The sequence below is a fragment of the Piliocolobus tephrosceles genome, chromosome 3 (genome assembly GCF_002776525.5).
Source record: "Piliocolobus tephrosceles isolate RC106 chromosome 3, ASM277652v3, whole genome shotgun sequence".
In the NCBI taxonomy this organism is placed as follows: Eukaryota; Metazoa; Chordata; class Mammalia; order Primates; family Cercopithecidae; genus Piliocolobus; species Piliocolobus tephrosceles.
In genome coordinates, this window is record NC_045436.1 from 103,088,018 (window position 1) to 103,114,383 (window position 26,366).

The 26,366-nt window shown below is 33.1% G+C and overlaps 1 protein-coding gene across 3 annotated transcripts in view; it reads left to right on the plus strand.

Moving 5' to 3' along the window:
- MAPK10 (mitogen-activated protein kinase 10) overlaps positions 1-26,366 on the plus strand; it is a 357,025-nt gene that overhangs the window by 276,134 nt on the left and 54,525 nt on the right. For 2 of the 3 annotated variants that reach the window (XM_026456695.1, XM_026456696.1), the window contains exon 9: positions 1,761-1,832. In XM_026456695.1, the coding sequence (XP_026312480.1) occupies positions 1,761-1,832 (72 nt within the window). Of the gene's footprint in view, positions 1-1,760; positions 1,833-11,108; positions 11,181-26,366 lie in introns of all 3 variants that reach the window. The other variant, XM_026456697.1, reaches the window with a different exon arrangement.

Sequence of the window (26,366 nt, forward strand, 5' to 3'; positions counted from 1 at the left end):
TGAGTGTTGTTGATTAAAACTAAGGATTTATTAAATATCTATTAGAAAGCATTGCAATGTATTATTTTGATGAGACTATATCTTACAAATAATGCACCACATTGAAAAATATATTCAATATACTTAGAAATTAAAATAGTTCTAAATTAGGTTTATATATGTATTCAATGTATCTTAAATATTTATTTTATATTCTATTCTATTTAGTTTTAGCAGTCTATTTTAATAAGTTCTATAAAAATAATCAGTGTATTTTTATGTTCAGGTGCTACAGGGTACTTTTGTGAAAATTCCCTGGCCATTGAAGTTTGCAGAAACTTCTTTGTATACTCTTAGATTAGAAGACAGATAATGTATGTATGCATTTATACAGAGGAAGTTAAAAAGTCACCTCTTACGAAGGTCAGGTTCACCCTGGTGGGCAATGTCAGAGTTCTGGCACCTTTTGACTCAGAAGAGATGAATCTAGTCCTCCTCACTAGGCAGTACCACATCTAATTCATTTAGAAAAGAGGACATTTTTATACTTTCTTCACAAGTTATTTTTAAAAAGTCAAAGGAGAAACAAAGTCAAGAATCAAGAATGTACAGGAAACTGGGGGGGGGGGGGGGGGGGGTGGTCTGAATTGGCCTATTCGGGCTTTTCAGATCTTTGCACTGCAAATAGCTGGTATTAAAATCCCTTTCCCTTTCCTCACTAGAAAGAATTGCAAGTTGCTGCCTTAGGTTTTCGACTTCTCTAAGTCCATGGAGGAGGCCTGCCTGGCACCCTGGTGCTGCCCTCCCACCAACGGGTGGAAGGTTATCATGCAGAAAAACCTGCTTGCTCCCACATCAGGCATGCCCTGCTGTCCCCTGCACCTAGCCCTGCCTTCCTTCCCCACGGAACAATTCGGCCAAATGATTCTGCCCAAAAGTTCCCTTTGTCCATAATAAAAAACAAGTTGGAAAGGGGTAAAGATTGGTAAGAGAAGGCAAAGCATGTTTTCCTAACAAGTTTGACAATTTGGAAATAAATATATGTACGTAACAATTTTTAACACATTTAATACTTTTTTCACTTTCCTTCCAGATGACTCCTTTATACATGTGCTAATTCATCATATGTCCTTTTTCTTGAAATATTTCAAATGGAAACTAAAACTGATGTTTATTTACAAGAATAAACTTCTGAAGGAAAAGCTAAGTCCCAAATACCAGGAATTCCAATTCTTTTGCCTCTAAACCATGGTTCCAGTTACTTCCTGGTTTCTTGGATTTGGTTGAATTTATCTTGTTTTGTCCCTCCCCCCGGCCCCCTGAAAAAAAGGTGGTCTCTTGTTGCCCTATTCTCTGTAACTAAATAGAAGAGAAAGTGAAAATAGCCACCTCTACAAGTTAATATTGTTTTCTCTGCATCCAGAAAATGACACAGAAAATCCTTTGGTGGCTTTTAGCTGTCACCTGCCATGGAGATACTTTTGGTTTAGCTATTGCTTTTCTCTGTCACCAATGTCACCACTTTGTGGCACTACTGAGAGGCAATGTCCAGAATCCACAAAGTAATGGTTTTTTAAACATTAATTTGAGTTCCAATACTAGACACTGTTATTGTAATAGCGTAGTGCTGGTTTTAATTCACCTTTTGGCCAACTTTTGGTGGGAGGTGAAAATTGTACTTTTAATCAAACTGTTCTTTTTCCTCCTCCTTCAGAAGTCAATTATCTTAGTTAACTTTACTTTCCTCCCTTTTCTTCACTACCCTCTCTCTCCTGTTCTAGTGGATATATGGTCTGTGGGATGCATTATGGGAGAAATGGTTCGCCACAAAATCCTCTTTCCAGGAAGGGACTGTATCCTTGTACCTTTTGCTACAGCTTTACCTGTTTTGTTCTCTCTCCCTTTTAAACACATAATGATTTTACCAGGAGAGTAAAGATAGAAGCAAAAAGTTGGGTAAGTGGTGTTATTGTAATAAACAAGTGATGATTTCTATAATCTGACCAGTACCGAAGACTACCTACCACAATGATTTCTTTTCATTAAATTTCAATAGGCTTTTTTCTTCTAAAATTACTTTCTTGCCTGCAACTAAAAATAGTAATGCTATTTTTCTTTAATAACAGAGGCCACCAGATCCCAAATGATTAAAATATATTTACCTTTATAACTAGAAAAATAAGTCACTATTTGCGAGTCATTTTCCCTCTCCTTTCTAAAACTGTTTTGTGCTTCTACAATATTTAAGCATAATAATTGCTCTCCTTGCTGACATTCTAAGCTTCTGTCTATGGCTTCATTGATTTAAACTACTCTTGACACTAAATCAAGTCTTTAACAGGTCAATATATCATATCCTCCTCAAAACATGAACTTCTGCATTTAAAAATTGTAATTATTGTTCAAGTTGCTGGTGGTCAGGTGAGTTTAATGTAGACTTCCCTCATCTGACTTGGAGATGTGACATAGACATACATATTTGTTTTCCCAATTAAATTTATAATTTCATAAAGCAATTTTGATTTAAGTTCTACTATTGAGTCCTGCAATAGAGCCCATCAGAAATTTTCCTGTAGAGCTATCTATGATTTGGAATTATCAAATGAACTGACACATTTCTTAAATGGCCATATGTTAACTCTCTAGTAAAGGTACAGATTTGTGTTTGTAATATATAGACAATAAAGTTTACATATAATAGTAGAATATACTTTTAAAAATACAAAAGTACCTTACTACAAATGCTAGTGCAAATCTAAGTACAACCACAATTGGCAACTTTAACAACTATAATACAGGATTGAATTTAGTATGTTTATTACATATGGATGTTTTGGAAATTGGCAATAACCATGTGACCCATAACTCTATTAACCATTCTATTCGATTGATAAGAAAATTTTATTAAGGAATCCTTTTATTATGTAAGAAAGGTTATGATTTTTTAATTTAGGTGTTTAAAAAGTCCAACAGCAAAAACCAAAAACAAACAAAAAAAATGACTCAACAAGAAGTGGACACCAAAATAAGCTTGTATTTAGGTAGACATTTATTCATTCTGCTGGATATTAATGAGATAGTCTCTAAATTCCACTAGTAATGTAAGAGTAATGACATATTCTAGAACTGCACTGTCTAGTTGGTAGCCACTAGCCACATGTGGTTATTCACACTTGAAATTATAACTAGTCTAAATTAAAATGTGTTTTATATGTAAAATGCATACCAGATTTTGAAGATATTTTTAAAAGCATGTAAAATTTATTATTAATAATCTTATATAGATTATGTTGAGGTGATAGCATTATGAATATATTGGGTTAAAGATATACGTTGTTAAAATTAAACTCACCTGTTTTTTATTCTTTTGAATGTGGACATTAAACTTAAAACTACATATATGATTGGCATTTGTGACTGTCATTTTTCTATTGGACAGTGCTGGTCCAGAAGATAAGAAAACTGTATGGCAACCATTTATTTATAACCAATCTCAAGGTCTTGAATCTCTGTTTGCTCCATGTTCCTTTCCTATATTTAGTGTGAAGTATTATTTTCACCATTATATTTTATATGGCTACTTAGGAAAATTTATTTCACTTTAAATTACTTATCTATAGTTTGGGGATTAATGATATGCCTAATATAGTTTATTTGAACAAATTATAATGCACATTCATATTTAAATGTGCTGACTTTATTCAAAAGTAGGAATTACTCTCTTCATGTTTTTGTCTTTGGTGTATAATACATTTTAGACAAAGAAGGAACCTCTCAATCAATACTCAGAGTGAATTGCACGGCCATATCTCTTTAATGTACTTCGCAGTGGAAAGCAAAAAGCCACAGGATTTCTCATTTTCATGTGACATTTTGTTACATGTCACTTGATTTCACATAGTGAGGTTGTCCTCTGAGATCTTATTTAGCTCTTCAGGCGTTTATGAGGATTGCTTTTCTTCTATTTTTACAGTATTAAATTTAAAAGCCAATAAAAAAGAAAAAAAGTAAAAGTTTTAAACTCAATCTAACCCTTCAGGAAAACAAACAAAAAATAGCACCATATTGATAATTCTATTTTCTTTTAAAAATTTTTCTCTTGGAAGCCGCCCCCCACGCCTGCTTTTTATCCTAGTTTGTTTTAGAAAAATTTTTGGAGCTGAAATTATTTGTGTGAAAATTAATACATAACATTTATATCCTTGATATGTATGAACCTAGACATTAAAATAATCTCTAATACAAATAATGTAGATTATAATAAAGGTTTGCATTCATTATGTCTGTATTTCTTTATCTCAAGATGATGATTACATAGTACAGCAGTCTTTAATAGCCTAGTGCCATATGTGATAATGACCCTGCAAGTGGACCTAGAAGTTAAAAAAAATTGCATAAAGACATCTACAATGGAAAGCCTTTTGCTTAAGTTCAATTTTACTGAAAAATGAGTAGATATTTTCCAATGAAATAGATTAGAAAAAAAGTTTCCTTTTTGAAAATGTTTCCATTTGGATTTCTTAGCCCCTTTTACCTATAATTAAAATTATAACTTAATGTTTAAAGTTATGGTTATATTTAAAACATAAACCTATAGAAATTTCAGTTAAACAATGTGCTTTGTCAATTTTGAGTGGAATTGTTTTATTAATCTTTAAATGAAATTATTATCATTTTATGCACAGGGCTTCCTAGCAATAACTGAGCAGTCAGATAACCTCTCAGACTGTGACTATCAGGCACAAGGCTGAGGGCTGATTCAAGTTATTTATCGGCAGAAGAATTACACAGTTTTAAGCATATTGAAATTACTCTAACATTTATTAGAAGAAATAGCAAAGCTAAGTATATGCTAATTGATACCTCGATCTCTTCCAAGACTCTGTAGAAATTTCAAAAAACAATCAGAAGATCTCATGTCTTTCACCTGGAATTATTCAGAGTAATTTATATTAAATTACTTTGAGGCTGAAAGATGATGTGATAATGCTATCTTAATAATCAACATTTTTCTCCTCTCTTCACAGAACTTTTAAACTTGAACCCTAAGCAAAAATAGTTAAAATGTCTTGATGAATCAGAGTATCTCATGAAATTGTCATTGATGACTGAAGTTTAACTACTTTCCCACATTCAAACTATCTTTGCATTTTGAGAAACAATATAGGGGTTTCTTGGTGGTTGATATGATCTAGATGATATCACAGGGAATTGTCTTGGTTGCTAAATTAGAATGTTGGCAAAATAAACAAAATTGAACAAAATAAACAATACATATTTGCTTTTCTACCTGTTAGTTTGCTAATTATTTTAATATCCAGAGGATCACTTCTTAATACTTATTTTTCTTGTGTACAGTGTTTCTTAGTTATACATACACTATCATACACTTAATTTTCACTATAGTTTTATGATTAAAACATTTCATAGCATATATTTTTACAGTATAGTTTATTTGAACAACATTATAATGTACATTCATATTTAAATGTATTACTAAACATTCTTTAAACATTCTTAAACCCATGCTGACATTCAAGTTAGAGAGTAGTAAATATGCCAAGTCAATTTTTTTTATGTAGTCCAAAGAACAGATAAAAGAAATCAATGACTTTAGCTTCACTCAGGTTTTGTTCCTTTCAATAAAATCTACAGGAAAGCAGTTTTACAATGCTTCCTTTGAAGTTTTTTTCTAAGAACTATTCAGTCGTTCACTGCCTCTACCATCCCAAACCCCAACCAGGGCATGCCATCTTGTTGATTATCAAAGACTCCTATAGTCCCAGTATAATTTTCTTAAGTCCTTTCCTCAAACCTGCTTCTTTTAGATACATTCTTCAACCTTATTTTTTCCATTCTACTTCAAACGGTAGCACCTTCTTTGAGCAAACCCTGTGATGTTCCTTTATCTAAGTTCTTGGCCAATGTTCTCTGGATATAAAGTTAAAGACAGGCACGCTGCACACATTTGAAAATTCTAGACCTCAAGTATATTATATCCAAAGCTAACAGCTGAACTGCTAAAATAGCTCATCTTGCCTTTCCCTCTGAAGAACAAGAAATTGCAATTAGAATGAAAGAGATATACACATAACCTTGCCAGGGAGCCAAGTTATTAAGGAACAGGTAAATGGTTTTCCAAACATATATTTGAAGAAATAAGAAAAACATCCCCAAATTAACTGAATGCTATATCTTTTTAAAGTTTGAATATGAACATTAGGAAGGATCAAAGTAAAATGAACAAAAATTTGTGGTTACAGATTGTTATATCCATCTAGCACAGAGATATTTTTAAATTCTTCTTACCTCTTTGAAATGATAGTGCTTAATTCCTAATAAACTTTTGCAACTAACAACTTACTATACAGTCTAACTCTGTTTCTTAGAATTAAGACAATACAGGGTTATTTCAAACAATATAAAATTTATGGCTTTAAATAAAGTTAGGATAAAAAATTTAGTAGGCATTCTTTCACATCTCTAAATTGCACATAATTATAAATATATATTTAAAAGTAAAATTATTATTTATTTGAATTTGTTTAAAAGAATACATTTTTACCACTAGTGTGCCTGCTGCTCTTCTCTTTTATTATTATTTTATGAAAATTCAAGACAGGATTCACCAGAATGGAAGCTGGAGATTCCAAGGTTGTAAAGAAATAAAAGCAAGTTTAATAGGTAGAATCAAGGAGAAAGTCTTTTTCTGATTTCCTGGCATTACAATATTTAGCATTAAGTTTTGTGAATTGTTGCTTATTTTTCTTACTTAGATTCACATGTGCAAAATATATGCATTCTTAGTTTATGTATGTCAGTAGTCTTTTAGAATTCTATCTTTGAACTGAAGTTTAATACAAGGTCCTTTTGTTAAATAACTAACTTTAAGACTTAGTTAACTAATTTTAAAAGAAATATTCTAATTTTATAACTGATAGCTTTATAACATAATTTTTATAAAATTATAACAAATACTTTTCAAAGAAATGTTCTGATTTTAGAAAACTATATTAATTCTTCATACTCTTGTGTGTTGAGTCATTCATTGAAAGAAAGTTTGTCTAAATTCTACACTAAATGAAAATATACTTAGATGTATTAAGGAGAAGTCTCAGAAACTGTGACAGAAGAGTTACATAAAGTTACATAATCCCCTAGAGAGGAAACATTCTCCAGGATAGAAGCTCACATAGTCCAAAAATTATTTAATTGTGGATCATGATCTAAGCTATTAGACGGAGTATGGAAGTAGCAATATAGTTCTTTATTTATTTAGATTTAACTTCCAGGGCTTACATTATATCATTTCTGTCTCTTGGTTAGAAGTAGCAAAAAGATAATTTAGTATAAGCTAATTTCTGACAAATAATATGACATGAGATTTTCAGAGGTCCTCATTCTGAAAATTAACATATTTTAGTAACACCAAAACTTACTCAACATTTCTTCTGAGGAAAGTGACTCAGCATCTGAGTGTTACAATTGCAAGTGAATCTGCCTTCCGCCTCTGGGAATGATAGAATGATGATGGAAGAATGTGATGAATCGGAATTTTAAAAGGCACCAGAATTCTACCTTGGCAGCATTAGTGTACAGAACTCTTATAGAGACCCAAATGCTGTATCAGATTGTCTCAGAAAGGATAAAAATTCAGTTTCCAACAGTGATTGAATTTGCTAATTCCATCTAAGGTCTATGCACAGTCCCTACTCATTGTAATACCTGCCAATTTCATAAAATAATCTATTCTTAACTTGATTAGCAATATATATATATATATCACTAATATATTCAAATACATATTGTATTAGTATGTTTATGTATCCTAATATAGAGATATTAGTAGAGGGAAGACTTACCACTACCATCTTCCTGTTCAGTAAGAGTTGGTATCAAATTCTTTTATTATATATTTTCTGTTAGTGGGGATGGCAAATGCATGAAGTTTGGTACAGTGAGTTTATCTTGAGCCATAATCCTGTCTTGAGTACATAAAAATCTATATAAATTTATGTGCATATATTCAATCTTTGTAATTCAAGATAACAGAGCTTATCATTTCTAGGCATAAGGCTTAGCACTTTGGTAACATAGATATAAATATTCTCTAGGAATAGTGAATGGTGAGTAAAGTTAAAATGGGAATTAGAAAGATTTCCAGGATATTATCACCCAGAAATATATATTAAAATAAAGAAAATGAAATTCAGTATGTACATCAGAATTTCAGATCTAGAGCCTATATCTCTGCATTATTTTTATGCAAAAGTTTTGTGATCTATTAAATCTATTTTGAGTTTTGCCCGTGAAGATATATTTTAAATAAATGTTCTTTTACATTGGAATATCTCCCAGATCCTCCACACCAAAAAGAGAACTGTGAGATATACCAGTTATTAATACCAGTTATTAAATCAACAACTGGGCCTGGTGCGGTGGCTCATGCCTGTAATCCCAGTACTTTGGGAGGCTGAGGTGAGCGGATCACAAGTTCAGGAGATTGAGACCATCCTGGCTAACATGGTGAAAACCTGTCTCTACTAAAAGTACAAAAATTAACTGGGCATGGCAGTGTGTGCCTGTAATCCCAGTTACTTAGGAGGCTGAGGCAGGAGAATCGCTTGAACCCAGGAGGGAGAGGTTGCAGTGAGCCAAGACCTTGCCACTGAATTCCAGTCTGGCGACAGAGGCAGACTCTGGCTCAAAAAAAATAATAAATAAATAAATAAATAAATAAAATTAACAACTGTATAGAACCAATTGGAGCTAAAACAACATAGAGAATAGAATTTCAGGCAGGCCATCTGTTGTTATTGTTGTTGCTGTTGTTTAAAGGCATGTGAAGAACAGAAAGAAAAAAAAAAAAAAATCAAGGGATTTTAGCCCGAAAGATAAAATTGGCCAGTTTTAGGAGAGGAATGGAGGAATGGTTAGGGATTACAGGTTATAGTTACATATTTTAAGGTTATTATTTGGATGAAGAAACATGACAATTCCTGTTTACCTAGTGAAGAGAAGTTCCATAGGGTCAATGTGATTCAATATGTAGGATGCCTTTCTAAGTGGTTTCAACAATAAAATAGATTGCCTAGTGAGTGGTGTTTCCTCCATTGGAAAGATTTCTTTATTATAGATGGAAATATATAATGTAATTATATAAATTTAAAATAAACCTTTCCCAAAGATATTTAATTCCCAAATATAATTTTAATATATTATTTAATAGATGATGATTTGATACATAAATAATATTTATTGGGGACTTGCTTTGTATCAGGCAATTGTGCAAAGATCTTTACCAGACATAACTTTTCCAAGTCTTTTATAAAACTCTGCGTAATAAATACAGCTTATCATCAATAGTTTAGAGGATAAAATTGAGGTTTAGAGAGAAGTAACCTGGCCAAGGTCACATAGTTGGAAAATAATAGAGTTGGTTCTCTAGCAGAAAAAGATGAATATATCTGCCAGAGATATTGTAAAAAACTATTTTATGCTAAATAAGAAATAGAAATAGATGTTTCCTAAATCCCAGACAGGTTAATGGCAGAAACCATTTTTTCTAAACGCTTGAATGGAGACAGGCAAGAGAAAACACCACATATTGAGTTTTTTGATCTCAATATTTTTTGTATATCTTTTCCACAATATCTATAAAATATAGATATACCATAAATAGCAATTTAGTCAAACTGGTCTCTTCGGACAGTATGATAGGAAATACTTGGAATTTAAAAATAAATATGTTTTCAGCTTTTTTTCTTTAATCAAAGATTTCTTAATACCAACCTGTTGTGAGACAGATATTACTTGAAATGACAAACACGTTAATAATAAAGGGATGCACAACTGTTTGCTCTATCTTTCCCTGATATTTCTGCATGTCAGTTGCTTTCCTAAACTGGAAGCAAAACATATTTGCTTCTTTGGGTATGCTTATCACCTTCAAAGCCATAACCATTTCTTTGCAGTGATCACTTTGTTTAGGTGTTAAATCAAACAATGGAAACTTTGAGTTTAACCCGAGTGAGATTTTCACATTGGAATGAATCTCATGAGGATCTCTTTAAGGTCACTGCCAAATTACAAGATGTAATTTGAAAAGTAAGTGGAGCAAAATTATATCGTGCTGCTATCTTAATGCCTTTCCCTATTTGCTCCCCCCAGCATCCCTAATTCTTCTTGTTTATTCCCCCCCCCACAAGAATGCCCTCTCTTTCTGACTTTTAAGTAGAACAAGTGAGTAACCAAGTATAGTTCAAGAGAGAGATTTCACTTTCTTGCTTCACCCTTCCCCATTTTGCCCCTCCCTGTGTGCACTCTGTCCTGGCTTCCTGGTTTTAAGTTCTGGATGATACCTGGCAATAACAGAGAGACCATTATAATTTCACCTTGAATTCCAGGTTTCTTTTGATTTACAGTCTCAGAAGAAGTATCAGCTCTTTAGTCATGTTGTTTATTTCACATTGAACCATCCCATTTTGAAAGCCAGCGTTTCTTATCATTATAAGGCAACCGTGTTTATAAGAATAAGACAAGGCTTCCTGCTGAGAAACATGCTCCTTTGATGGGAGTCAAAGAAACTAAGACAACATATTATGAACCATTCATTCTTAAACTGGCTTTTCACTTCTGGAACTGCATTTATATTTATAAATAAGGGCAAATGTGTTTTACAAAAGAAACTCTTTTGAGGTTGCTGGCAGCTCAGCTTTTTTCTTTTTTCAAATATGTATACAAGAGTAAAAAAGAAACTGATCTGCATATTAACACTATCTGGAATAATTTATGATAAAAATCAGTAGGATTCTAGTAGATGAATGCAAATTAGACCTTTTAAATCAAAACCTAAATTAATCATTGAGTTATAATTGCAAAGTAATATTATTCTACATTAGGTAGCATTGGGTAGTGTCATTATTTCAGTCATATGACAGAAAAGGGCCTTGACAGCCTATGTTCTCCCCTTTCCACCATTTAAAATACTAATGATCATGCCACTGGCCTCTCATCCAGTCAGTGAAAAGTCAGACTATTGCTCTATGGCATGAGTAGCCCAGTGTTTTCATTTATTTGTTGTTCTATTCCTGTGTTCTTGTTTATCTTCATTTCATTTTTGTTTTCAGTTGACATGTGGTCAGTAGGGTGCATCATGGGAGAAATGATAAAAGGTGCAGTGCTGTTTCCTGGCACTGATCGTATCCTTCTTAGCAGCCAGTGGTATCTATGGGTGTCACTCTCAATTAATTCCCTTTTGTCTCAAATGCAATACTGCTTATGGTATTTGTTCACTGTCCTTAGAGAGTTTCTGCGAGACTCAATGTCAAATATTTACAAGCTGGCATTATGGCAGAGTAACTTGGTCTCCTAGTAAGATCCTATGTGGATAATACAGTAACAAATATGAAAGAATCAATCTGATATCAAAAGCCTGCCTTAAATCAGTTCTAGTAAACTAATAACTTTGAGTACTATTCTTCCTTCTTTTTGTTGTTGTAGATGTTTCAAAATTAACATATATTCCTAGCTAGATAATAAATAACAAAGTCTTTCAGTTCTAAGACTGAAGATTTATACTTTGATATAATGAGAAATATTCATTTGGCATGGAAATTTTTATAAGATTCATGTTCCTCCACAAATACTAATTGGTTTATTTTAACATATATTTAGAAAGCATGGATGTGAATTTCATTTAAAATTGATCAACTTTTTCTAAAATTATTTTTCTTATTCATTCCATTTATGGGAATAATAGCTCCAATTCCTTCTCTTATTTTCTTCATATTATTAACAAGTGCAATACTTAAAACCTCATTAATTAACAATGGTTATATAAAATATCTGAAGAAATACATTGACATCACTTGAATAAGTAAAAGTGATTCTCTCTTAAGCAGCAAATAATTAACAAGTAAAGATCAAGGCCAGATGTGGTAGCTCATACCTGTAACCTCAACACTTTGGGAGGCTGAAGTAGAAGAATCAGTTGAGCCCAGGAATTTGAGACCAGCCTGGGCAACAGAGCAAGACCCCTCTCTCTACAAAAACAAAAATAAAAAATTTAGCCGGACATGGTGGCAGTACCTGTAGTCTCAGCAACAAAGAAACTAGCTGGGAGGATAGCTTGAGCCCCAAGGTCAAAGCTGCAGTGAGCAGCGATCATGCCGCTGCACTGCAGCCTAGGCAACAGAATGAGACCCTGTCTCCAAACAAACAAACAAACAAACAAAGAGATTCCAGAAGTTCTGCAGTATTAAATATATATGAATAGTGTGTGATTAGTGATTTGTATATGGATGTATCATGGGTCCTAGCATCAGGCTTAAAAATAAGTTACTCCTTTAGTTAGTTAAATATCCCTGTACACTTAGTCACTTATGAAAGTTTTATGTCTTCGTCCTACTAAAGGTAAAACCTCTGCTTTAATAACATACTTCAAAAATAAAATTGAGCCTATAATAATGGCATTTTAATGTGTAATTAGACTAAATCTAATTACTAATATAGTGCATCCATACCATATTATGATTAGCCATCTGCATTGTTTCTAATACCTACATTACAATTTTTAATCAAATGTCTACAATGTAATATACAAAATTGAGGATTAATATTTATATCTGGTTTTACATATATGTACATATATAAATATATATACGGGCTCATACATATATTCTCTCTACATATTAAAAGAAACAGTTCTAGAAATGATTGAATTAGGCATTCAATTTTTGTTGGAAGAAAGAACTTAAAATACTTTAGTTAAAAATAAAGTTACAATGTTTTTACTTCTGATTTTTCTTACTAAAAACTTTTTTTCTAATCTTCTATTTGACACACATTTTAAGAAGTCTTTCTGTCTAAATTGCTGTTTTGTCTTCTAAATATACATTTTATTAAATGACATCTATAATTTACCACATCAATGTTAATGCTATTTGAAACTATGCTGACTTTATAAAAATTGAATTCCTTCAGATTTCTTAAAAATCAGGAGGAATTTAAAAAAAAAAAACAGGACTTCTTTTATTCCCAATGAATTATAAACTTGTATTGGCCTTTGGGCATGAATATGAAATTGTCTTTAAGTTTGGCTGATTTTAGATAATTTGATGAAAATAGATTCAGTTTGTTAACCTCTTTGCTTTTCCAGAAGTTCATTGTGGTTGAATAATTGGTGACTGAAATGAATATTTGCCATCTGTAAATTAAAATGAGTGTTTTTATGACCTTTGTTATGCTTCTATTAAGAAAAATTAAAACAGATTTCTACAACTGAATTACCAAATACAATTTAACATTTTTTAGAATAGTTTTGTGGGAAAAGTTGCTTGTGTGTCATTTTTTAACTTGGGTGTCAAAATTCCTTGTAAACAATGCTTTAGGGTTCTGGTAATGTGGCAGTATCCCGTTCAATGCCCTTGATATTTGGAAGTGAAGTCCTTTATGGAGCTCTTTTATGGGGACATATTTGTAAATTTCTTGGAGGACAAATAAGAATCATTTTCGAAAGTATGTCTTCTGATTGTGGGCTGTGGTCTCTTAATTATTTCAAACATGTTGGTTCAAGTTTTAAATCAGTCTTTTTAAAGCAAACAAATTATGAACACTGAATATCAAACAATTAACCTCAACATGTAAGACATTACTGATGTAAAAAATTCTGTTATTAGAAATGAGTTATCTGAAAAGACAATAAAATTATACCTAAATCTATTAGTTAAATAGAGACATTAAAATAGAGCTGGATATATGCCATATGTATAATATACACCTATAGAATACATTATAAGGAGCTATGTTATTTTTAATCAATATATCCTCATTTATATAAAAGCACTCTCAAAACAATGATTTCTAAAAGCTCTTGGAATATGAGCTCTGCAAATCTTTTTTTATGTTTAATTTTTCTGGGTACATAATAGGTGTATATATTTATGGGACACATGAGATGTTTTGATACAGGGATGCAATGCATAATCGTATCATGGAAGATGGAATATCCACTCCCTCAAGTATTTATCCTTTGTGTTACAAACAATCCAGTTATACTCTTTTAGTTATTTTAAAATGTACAATTAAATTATTATTTACTATAGTCACCCTGTTGTGCTACCAAATACTAGATCTTATTAATTCTTTCTAACTTTTTATTTTAGCCATTAACCATCCCCATCCACCACCTCCTCTGCTATCCTTTCCAGCCTCTGGTAACCATCCTTCTATTCTATCTCGATGAATTCAATTGTTTTGATTTTTTAAATTAATTTTAATTTTCATTTTAAGTTCCAGGGTACATGTGCAGGATATGCAGGTTTGTTACATAGGTAAACGTGGACCATGGTGGTTTGCTGCACCTATCAACTCATTGTCTAGGTATTAAGCCCAGCATGCATTAGCTATTTTTCCTAATGCTCTCCCTCCACCCACCTGGCTTCCCCGACAGGCCCCAGTGTGTATTATTCCCCTCCCTGTGTCCATGTGTTCTCATTGTTCAGCTCCCACTTGTAAATGAGAACATGTGGTGTTTGTCTTTCTGTGCTTCGCTTATTTCACTTAACATTTTTAAATGTACCACATTTTCTTTATGCATTCATCTCTTGATGGATGCTTAGGTTGCTTCCAAGTCTTGGCTATTGTGAACAGTGCTGCAACCAACATGGGAGTGCAGGTATCTCTTCGATATACTGATTTCCTTTCTTTTGTATATATACCCAGCAGTGGGATTGCCAGATCATATTGTAGCTCTATTTTTAGCTTTTTTGAGGAACCACAGAACTGTTCTCCTAGTTATTATATGAATTTACACTTCCAGGAGTGTACAAGGGTTCCCTTTTCTCCACATCTTCGCCAGCATTTGTTGTTGCCTGTCTTTGGATATAAGTTATTTTAATTGGGGTGAGATGATATCTCATTGTAGTTTTGATTGGCATTTCTCTGATGATCAGTGATGTTGAGCACTTTTTCATATGCCTGTTTGTCATTTGCATATCTTCTGAGAAATGTCTATTTAAATATTTTGCCCATTTTTAATCAGATTATTAGATTTTTTTCCTATAGAGTCGTTTGAGCTCCTTATATATTCTGGTTATTAATTCCTTGTCAGATGAGTAGTTTGCAAATTTCTCTCATTCTGTAGGTTGTCTTTTCACTTTGTTGATTATTTTCTTTGCTGTGCGGAAGTTTTTAGTTTGATGTGATCCCATTTGTCCATTTTTGCTTTGGTTGCTTGTGATTGGGAGGTATTACTCAATAAATTTTTGCCCAGACCAATGTCCTAGAAAATTTCCCCAATGATTTCTTATAGAAGATTGAGAATTTGAAGTCTTATATTTATGTCTTTAATCCATTTTGATTTGTATTTTTGTATTGGTGAGAGATAGGGATCTAGTTTTATTCTTCTGCATATGGATATCCAGTTTTTCCACACCATTTATTGAAGGGACTGTCTTTTCCGCAGTGTATGTTCTTGGCACCTTTGTTGAAAATGAGTTCACTGTAGGTGTGTGGATTTGTTTCTGGGTTCTATCTTCTAATGATCTATGTGTCTGTTTTTATGCCAGTATCATGCTGTTTGGTTACTATAGTTCTGTAGTATAGCGTGAAGTCAGGTAATGTGATTTCCTCCAATTTGTTCTTTTTGCTTAGGATAGCTTTGACTTTTCTGGGTCTTTTGTGGTTCCATACAAACTTTAGGATTGTGTTTTCTATCTGTGACGAATGCCATTGGTATTTTGATAGGGACTGCATTGGATCTGTAGATTGCTTTGGGTAGTATGGACATTTGAGCAATATTCATTTTTCCAATCCATTAATATGTAATATCTTTCCATTTTTTTGTTTCCTATTCAATTTCGTTTCATCAGTGTTTTATAGTTTTTATTGTAGAGATCTTTCACTTGTTCGCTTAAGTTACTTCTTAGGTATTTTGTTTTATTTGTAGATATTGTAAATGGGATTACTCTTTTGATTTATTCTTCAGATTGTTCACTGCTGTCATACATAAATGCTACTGATTTTTTATGTTGATTTTGTATCCTGTGACTTTACTGAATTTATCAGTTTGAATAGTTTTTTGATGGAGTCTTTGTTTTTGCAAACATAACATCATATCATATGCAAACAAGAATAATTTGACTTCTTCTTTTCCAAGTTGAATGGTCCAGAAATGCCATCCAAGAGCCAAATCCTGAAATTGGTATCTCAAGAGCCTGCTTGGTGCTCTACCCACATTGTGGCCAAGCTGGTACCTAAGGTATAAGACAAAGCTACCTTTACTTTCCCTCTGCTTTTTTGTCTCGCCCCATAGTCACCACAACTGGGAATGTGCTGAGTCTCACCTGAGGCCAGCAAGTCTCAGAGTTTTACCTAAGGCCCTCAATATAGTACCGGGGTATTGCTGCTGGTTATTCAGGGCCCAAGGACTCTTCAGTTAGCAGGTGATGAATCCTGATATGACTGGGTCTTTCCCTTTAAGGCCATGGGTTCCCTTCTGTCCTAGGGTGTGTCTAGAAATGTCATCTGGGAACTGGGGCCTGGAAGGAGGTCTCACAACTCTGATCGCTCACAACTCTGATTGGTGCCCTAGCCTACTGTGGTTGAGCTGATATACAAAATGCGAGACAAAGTTCTTTTCACTCTTCCCTCTCCAATCCTTATGTGGATAGAAGAGGTCTCTTTTGGAGCCATGAGCTATGCACCATAGCGGTAGAGGAGGGGGGATGCCAGCACTCCCTTAGCTGCCCTGGCTGGTGTCTCAGTAGGTCACATGCCCCAAAAGTCCATTGACTCTGGGCCCAGTTCAACACTAGGACTCTCCTAGGAGTTGCAGTCCTAGTGACCCTACTGCCTTTCAAGTTTATTCTCAGCCCAGAGAAGTTTCGCCTGCAGTGGTAAGGCTTGTGGGAGCTCAAGTTCTGGCTGCTGGGATTGGTGATTCCCCTCTGGCTAGGGCTGGTTTAAATGCTCCTTCCATGGGCAGATGTCAACTGAATTTGGTTTGTTTTCACTTTCTGATATAACAAGGCCAGCACTGAGTTCATTTCCTCACAAATGCTGTGCTCTCCCTCTCCCCGGCACACAGAATTGCTGCTGGGGGATGGGAAGGGGTGGTACTGGCAATTAAAGGCAGTTTCTCCTGCCTCTTTGGTGCCTCTTTCAGCAATATGGAGTTAAAACCAGATACTGTGAGTGGTCATCTGATTTTTGGTCCTTATGAAGGCATTTTTGGTAAAGGTAGTTGTTAAATTGGAGTCCTTTCAGGGGGAATGATTGGTGGAGCCTTCTATTTTGTCATCCTGCTCTGCCTCCCCAGACACGTCTTCTTAATATATGAACTAACTCAAGAACAAAACTTAAAATGTTAAAAAGGTATTGTATCTTTTATCTTTTGGGCCTAAAAATGTTTAACACATTGCTTTTAGTAGACATTTTAAATATATGTGCCAAGTCTGTCCTACAGACTCTGGCTGAGTAACGGATGACAAAAGTACTGTGACACAGGTATTTTGCCTGACAGTGTGGCTGGGGGACTGCATCCCTTAGCACCACCAATGAGAGTGCAGTGCAACCCAGAGTGCAGCCCCCATAAGCTGGTTACACTTGCATTTATTTAGTACAGATTAAATGACAAAGGCTTGGAGCAAACACAATTTGTGAGTAATTAACATTGCCAACCCCCTGAGTAGAAAGCAGTCCTGTGCAGGAATGATCAAAGGTTGGTTTCTGGAGATGTAAGTAAACCAACGTATCTAGATAAGTTCCTTTACATTTCCCTGTTATCTGTCCTTTGCCTTCAGGCTCTGGATAACAGAATTTGGCTGCCTTCAGCCATTTCTCCTCTGAAGCTTTTGCAAAACCTCCCAGCCTTCGAAGAAGGTTTGCATCTTTCCCTATAACTTTTTCTTACAATCTTCCACCACCCTGACTGAACTCCTACATATATGTTAATTGAATTTTATTCAATCAAATGTGTTTTTAATGCTCTACAAATGAATCAAAATTTAACTGTTGGGATAATTTGTGGGGGGGAGATGTAATGAATTTTATCATAGCTGATATTTTTACTTAAGAAATTATAAAATATTTTATATTAAACAAGTGAATTAATATTAAATGCATAGCTTCTGAACAAGATTAATAAATAGACACACATATGCTACCACTCAAGTTAAAAAATAGAACATTATCAATACTTTCAAATACTTTTATGTGCTCCACACCAGCCACAAACTTCCTTTTCCACAGAGTTAGCCACAATTCTAAATATTTGTTTTTAGTATATCTGTGACTTTCCTTATGTTTTTACTACATGCATATTTATCCTTAAGCAATCTATGGTTGAGTTTTATGTATTTTACATACCATACTGTCATCGTTATCTTGTGACTTGCTTTTTAAAAAAGTTAACATATTTTTTTAGATTTATTCATGTTTATGGACTGAACATAGTTAACTCATTTTCATTGCTGAATAGTATTTCAGTCTGTAAGTATCTATAACTAACCCATTACCCTATAAGTAGACTTTGGAATATATACAGATTGTATTTTTTTCTTTTATAAATCATGGTATATGAATATATGCTTATAAGAGCACATGTGCAAGGTTTTCTTAATAATAAATGCCTGGGGTCATAGATGTACACATTTTAAACTTTACCATGTAACATCCAATTGATTTGTAGAGTAACAATTTATATACGTAGTTGTCTGCTTCACATCCTCATCAAGTTTTGCTATTGTCATATTTATTTTTAAATTTGTTACCAGTCCCTTGGATATAAAATACTATTTCACTGGAGGTTTAATTTACATTTCCTTGTCTACAAGGGAGGCTAAGGATCTTTTCCTATGTTCATTGGCCACTAGTATTTTCCCTTGGTAAAATATCTTTTTTATAAAACAAAGAATGAACACATTTTTTTCTATTGTGCTTTTATTTTCTGTTTATTAGTAGACATTCCTTATATAACTTGGCACCTAATTTTTGTCAGTTTTATGTGTTACAAATATTTTCTTGTATTTAGATTATTTTCCCATCTTATTTTATAGTAATTTTAGAAGTTGGCGATCTGTTTTTTCCTGTAATTTATATGTTTATGTCTTAAGAATCCTTATATAACACGATCTTGTGCTATAACATTACTGCAAATATTTTAAAGTTAATCTCTTACATTTAAACCATTAGTCCACATGGAATGGATTTTTTTGTGTATATGTGAAAGAAGGACCCACTTTATTCCAGTTTCATTTTTTGACTAACTTACTCTTTCTTCACAGATCTATAATTCTGTCTCTCTAATAAGTTTCCACATATTTGGTGGGGAAGTGTCAAGTCCTGGGCTGTATATTCTGTTCCACTGGTTTGTGTATCTCTGCACGATGAGCACCCTTTCTTAATGAATATAAATGTATGCTCTGCACTTAGATCAGGTAGGGTAAATACTCTTTGTTTTTTGTCATCTTCAGAATTATCTTGACTCTTAATGCACCATTGCTCTTCTATTAAGATTTTAGAATTGGCTTATTAACTTTTTAAAAAAGATCCCTATTGATATTTATTTTGGAGTTGTATTTAAAGTTTAATTTTGTATAAAATGCTATTTTAATTAAGATGATTCTTTTAATTTTTCTTCTGAACATAAAAGGATCTTGACACATGTTCATTTAGATAGTTGTTGTCCTGACTTAAATACACTATTGATGTTTGGTATTTCAGTTTTCTTTGTAGGCTCATAAATTGACAATATTATGTTTTTTCCAAACAAAGGTGTTTGTTTAGATTCACCCTTATGATTGCCCCTTTTTTGGCTTACCACTAGTTCTTACATTTTGACCTTTTATTTTGAGATGATTATTTTTTTTCTCCCAAAGTATGTATTTTGGAAGTATCTTTAGTGGAGTCTTTGATAATAAAACTCTTATTTTTAATTGAGGTTCTCTTACCTGAAAGATAGTTTGGTTAGATATAGAATTTTACATTGAAATTTATTTTGTTTTTGGCATTTGAAAGATATTATTCTACTTGCTTTTTGTTTACAGTATTGCTGGTAAATAATCAGTTGTCAGTGTAATAGTCATTTTAGGAGATAATGTCATTTTCCTTCATTTGGGATTTTTTTTCTTGGTCTTTGATTATCTGCTGTTTCTCTGCTATGAGATTAGGCATGGATTTCTTTTTTTTTATTTCTTTTTCTTTACTTTTCTTTCTTTTTTTTTTTCCTTTTTTGAGTTGGAGTCTTGCTCTCTCACCCAGGCTGGAGTGCAATGGCATGATCTTGGCTCACTGCATGCTCCGCTTCCCAGGTTCACGCCATTCTCCTGCCTCAGCCTCCCGAGTAGATGGAACCACAGGTGCCCGCCACCACGGCCGGCTAATCTTTTGTATTTTTAGTAGAGATGGGGCTTCATTGTGTTAGCCAGGATGGTCTCGATCTCCTTGACCTCGTGATCCACCTGCCTCGGACTCCCACAGTGCTAGGATTACAGGAGTGAGCCATCGCACCCAGCATAGATTTCTTGTTATTTATCTTCCTTGAGTGTCATTGTTTCCTAAATTCCAGCCTTTCTTCAATTACTGCATTTTCTCAGCTATCATTTATTTGAATATTTTATTTTTTCCATTCTTTTTTTTTGTCTGTACGAAACTCTGATTAGACATAAAATAGACATTCATTTATAACTTAAATATTTTTGAGCACCTACTATGTACTGAGTACTTTTTGTCTCCAGAGATATATTAGTGAACAAAACAGACAAAAATTAATATTACCATGATATTTACATTAAAAAGTGCAGGATACTAGAAGAAGACAATAATAGCTACAGAATAAGAGAAACCAAAATGCTAGGATGGGGGCAGGGATTACTTCTGTCTTCCTTTTTAAGTTTAAATATCCAAATCTTTTCAAGTGGCAGGTTTTCTTGACTTCATATAAGCTTGATTGCCTCTTCTTAACTTCCGTTGTATGTAGTGTTATATACAGAAATGAAAGTAACTTTCCCGATTTGGTCTTACAGAACAGAGTACAGTGTCCTTAAATTTCTACAGTGTCTTTAAATTTCTCTTAAGTAGATTCTATATTTCTGTTAGTGTAGGCTGTTTGTATTAGCTTCTTTGTTTATAATTATTGGCCAAATTGAAATGGACTTTAATATTTTTCGGCTTTATAATAGAGATGCCAAATTACATGATCTCCAAGACCTCTTCCCATTTTCAAAATACTATCACATGCTGAGAAAATCAAATCCACAATTTTTGAGGTCAGAATATCATACAACTGAAGGTGGGGGCTATTTACAAAAAATAAAATTAAAATAAAAAATTAGTCTTGTAAGAGGCCTGTGCAAATGAAACACCCCAAAGATTAACCTTCAATAGCTTAATGAAAATTCTGCCTTTGTAACACATATTAATATATATTGGATTTGCTTGTATGTTACATGTCTCTCCATTTTTTGATTTGTAAGTAAAGATAGATTATAATACTGATTAGATTTATATCATGCTTCAAACATTAGCCTTGGATATTTCATGTCCCATATTATAACACTAGCAATATGCTAGGACCAGTGTACAAATAGCCTTTTACTTAATTTGCCAGCTTCATGTTTTGGCTTATAATTCCTCTTCCTATGCTCATTTATAATTAAAACAGATGTTAGTTGCAATTGTTCATTAAGTCACTTATTCATAGATCCTGTTACCAGAATCTGACAAGGACTTTTGAGAGGAAAAGAACATTTTTAAATATAAAATACCCTAAAAACGTTTCTCTTTTTCTTTTTTTGGCGGTGAGGGGGGACAGGGTTTCTCTCTTGTTGCCCAGGCTGGAGTGCAATGGCGCTATCTCTGCTCACCGCAACCTGTGCCTCATGGGTTTAAGTGATTCTCCTGCCTCGGACTCCTGAGTAGCTGGGATCACAGGCATGCGCCACCATGCCCAGCTAATTTTGTGTTTTTAGTAGAGAAGGGGTTTCTCTATGTTGGTCAGGCTGGTCTTAAACTCCCAGCCTCAGGTGATCCTCCTGCCTTGGCCTCCCAAAGTGCTGGGATTACAGGCATAAGCCTCTGTGCCTGCCCCTAAACACATTTTTAAAGAAACAAAACAATTTGAAACATAACCATGAAAATCTAGATTCAGAACTCTATCATATGTTTGTGTGTGTGTGTGTGTGTGTGTGTGTGTGTGTGTATGTATTTCTTTGTAATTGTTTTTAGAAAAAAATTCTTTTAACAAATTTAATCACAAAGAACTATAATTAGAACTTTCCATGGGTAGTACTCCCCAGGTAATAGCAGCATACAATTTCAGTTCTCCCACAGATGATGAGAGAATTCTTCTCCCTCTCCTGGGAGCCTACATGTGCCACTTACTATAATTTCCCATGGCCTTTGCAGGAAAATTACATGGGTCAAAGAAGTAAAGATTAGCACTTTTCTTTCTCCGAGTATTCTCAGGTGATTGACCCCCAAGTTTTCAGTAACAAACAGGTGTGGAATAATCTTTTGGTGAATTTGATCCTATTCTAATTTGTGTCATAAAACTGAAACATGTTAGTATTTTACTCTTAGAACATCTAGACTTAGTAACTCACAAGAGACTTTTTCGTATATTCTACGTGAGCATTTCTCAAAATATAATCCCATCCTTGATTACAATTACCACTGATGTTTTTTATGATATCAGCCCAGACCTGTGGACTCAGAATCTTGTAGATGAGTAGGAAGGAGGGATATGTGTTTTTATAATTTTCCTACGTTACGAGTATTTGAGTTTGGGAAACACAGTTTAATGTGATGACACCTAACACATGGCACATGTGCTTCAGTTTCCTTATTGTGCATCTGTTGCAGACATTACTAATTGATCACAGAAGTCTTTCCTGCGGAGCTAATATAAAGCCACACAAGCCTACTCAACTTTGTGCCTAAAGAGCTGTTTGGCGTGCATGATAAAAGCCTCTCCTGGAACTATTCTATACCGACATTGCTATTAGGCAATATTGTCTTTAGGAACATAGCTAAGAATTTAGAGATAAACACTGATGTTCTTTAAATTGCAAAGAGAAGTCAGAAAATTTCTGCACAAAGTATTGATATAAGGCCTAGAGCAGAGTAGAAAGCAAGTCAGAAACTATGAGTTGTCAGCTCTGGAAATCACATTCATAGTAACAAAAAGCAATCAATGATAGAACAAAACATAAACAGAAGATATAGTCATTCAAAGGAGACAGTTGGATGAGGCCATTAAATAGTTCCTTATGATTCCACTTCGTAAGTTCTGAAGGCTTAAATATGGATGGCACAAATTATGTTCATTATTATGACCCACAATACGCAGAAAAGGATTAGTCTTAAAAGGGGCCTGTGCAAATGAGAGGCCCCAAAATTGACCTTTTCATACATTATGTTCAAGGCATTATTGTTTTAGAAAGTTCCCTAACAAAGGAAGCTAACGTAAGAGAAGTGCTTGAAATGTAAATTAGCTAATTGATAATATTAATTGGAAAAATTTTCAGTCTTAGGATTTCAGATACTAATTTTTGCTATTCATATTTACTTTGTTTTATTCTCCTATTATAATAGTATTTATTGAAGACCTTAGTAATGATCACATTTGTACATTATCTTCACATCATGCCCTACTTATAAAATTGAACTTCTTGCAATATAACTCTACTTTTATGTAGTCAATTTAGACTTATATCTGATGATTTACTGTCAAATAATTCTTATTAAATGCCATTTTTCCATTTGTATTCAATACATTTCATAATTTATGTTAAGGGTGATAATTTCTGAAACAGTACATCAAAAATATAAAACCAAATATACTTATTGCTTTTCTGATAACTTCACAGGGCTAAGATCTAGAAATCCTCACTCTGTGTGGTATAAAAATGGTCATTTATGGGTATTCTAAAGCAAATAAATTATTCTACAAAAATGGTTTTGGTCATTCTTTAAAAACATATTTACCATGTTAACAATTAATACATAATCATAAAATCTAGTTAATATTTTATATATTTTAAAAATGTAGTCATTGTGGAAATCTGTTTTCCCATTTAAAAGATCACCTTATTTTCTATATAAAATATTAATAAAATTTATTGTTTTACAGGAATATGTCGGCCTGATAGACTAAGGAAGGGGCTTCAGAAACATTCTTTAAGGGAATTGCTTGTGATGAAACACACCATTAATTTTATGGCCAAATTAAAGCAATTTTTTACCATATCAATTCCAAATTTACTCTTTTTTCTTAATGGAATACTTGAAACAAGCACTCAACATGGAAACAGGAGGTACGACTTCCAGTCTTGGCTTATGTTAGGTTAATTATTATTATAAAGAAAAATTATGTGCTCAACTAAATTGGGTATAGTTGTTCATGTTCATATTCTATGAACAACTGAAAACAAGTACTTACCATGTGTAGATACACACACACATATGTTTATGGGAAGAAAAATCTTGAAATGGATTGGTTAAAATAAAGACACAGACTTTTAAAGATCACTGTAACTCAGATTTGCAGTATGAACATCTAACTATTTCATTGACAATGATAAAGATTCTTGCCACCATTCTTTTTGTAAACCATTGCATCAAGAATCACAACAGTGTTTCATGTAAAAGCAACCTAAGGTAGGAAAGAGCACCGAGTGTGTCTCTAGACTCTAATTATGATTTATTAAAAGCAACATTTAAACAATTCTTATTTAACAAATTCCAGAATATCTGATTCTCCTTAAACTTTAATATAAAATACCAATTTTTTTTTGTTTGGGAATACTTCTTTAAAAGCAATTCTTTACAGTATATCTTTATAATTCTAGCAAATGTAATTAGGATATAATACTGTGTTGGGATTATTTTGCCAACTTTGTTAAATGATTTATTTACAGAAAATCTGACATCTTCTTTGCCTCTATTTTAAGCTTGACATCAAGTGGTTAGAATTTTGAGGAAGTTTGACCAATGATGAAATGATACCTTGGTAGGGCATGCTAACCTAACTGTTTAAAAAATGTCTCTTCATAATGTATAATGACAAGCACTTAGGTTTTATTTAACTACACTAATGTATTCTATTTAAATATGTCTAAGTACTTACAGCTTACCTATATCCATAGTATTAACACAGGCTCTTGTCTAAGAGTAATTTGTAACTCTAACTTTATATAATGTTTTAGTTTCGTTATTTCTAGGGATTCTTAATTGTCACTGTATTTTCTCATGTACATGATAATTAGATGAGCTTCTATCCAAGCATGTTCTTGTTTAGTAATTGCTACTGCTTTATAAAGGAGTATTATTGTTTTTCCCACATTCATTTCATATCTTGATAGTCCATAGTTACATATTTTTTATTCCAATAACTGAGAGAATATGTAGTAATTTAAGTTTTATTCAGCCAGATTATAGGAAGGAAGAAGAGAATTTACACATTAGTTTGATTTATCTTTGTTCAATCTCCTATCTACTGTGTTTGTATTATATATTTATTTGTGTTGAATACAGTTAAGTTTATCTTTAATCAGGACTGACAATCTTCAGTCCAAACCTCTTGAATAGCTAGGGGTAAAGACTTGAAAAACTTCAACTAAGTATTATTAAGGTAAGAGTCCCTTAACTGTCACACTTTACCTTAGTGGAAATGAATTAACTAACTTAACACCAAAGAACAGAGTTGTAGAAGAATAAGCAATTCAGGAGAGAATACTGCTTGTAGTACTGGATTTAGGGAGAATTTCCAAGGTCTCTATTACTCACTGACACATGGTGAGGAAATCTATTTGAATCAGTCGTTTCCAGTTGGTTCTTCAGAGTAGATGGTGTTTATCATTATCAAGGCTCTGATATATTGAATATTAATGACAGATGAAAAAGAGAGTCTCAGTCATTGAATATGTCTGCCAAAAGAGCTAGTTCCAATTTAAAAGGGTATAAATTTTCATAGAGAGGTAATATTTTTTCTGTGGTATTCCCCATGCTTAATGTACTTTCTAAACTTGAATGTACTTGGATAGAAATCTGTTGTTTTAAATTGAACATTCCTCTGTTCACCCTCTTATTTCATGGAAAACAATATTCCGTGATGTCAGCAGTAAAACAATAGGTGTGAAATCGGTGGCTTCTTTGTTTAATAAATATGATTTTTAGGAATTTGACAAAGAACTAATGAGTTGTTTTACCCTAAAAGTTATATTGACATGTAAAATGCATACAAATAGAAAAAAATTGCAGATTTTTAGAGAAGAAAAAATATCTTAAAGGTAATTTAAGAAAATGTAAATGAATATAATCTAAAATATTTGTGTACTTATCATTTAAAAAATATAACTAATTGAGGTAACTTCAGGATAAAAATG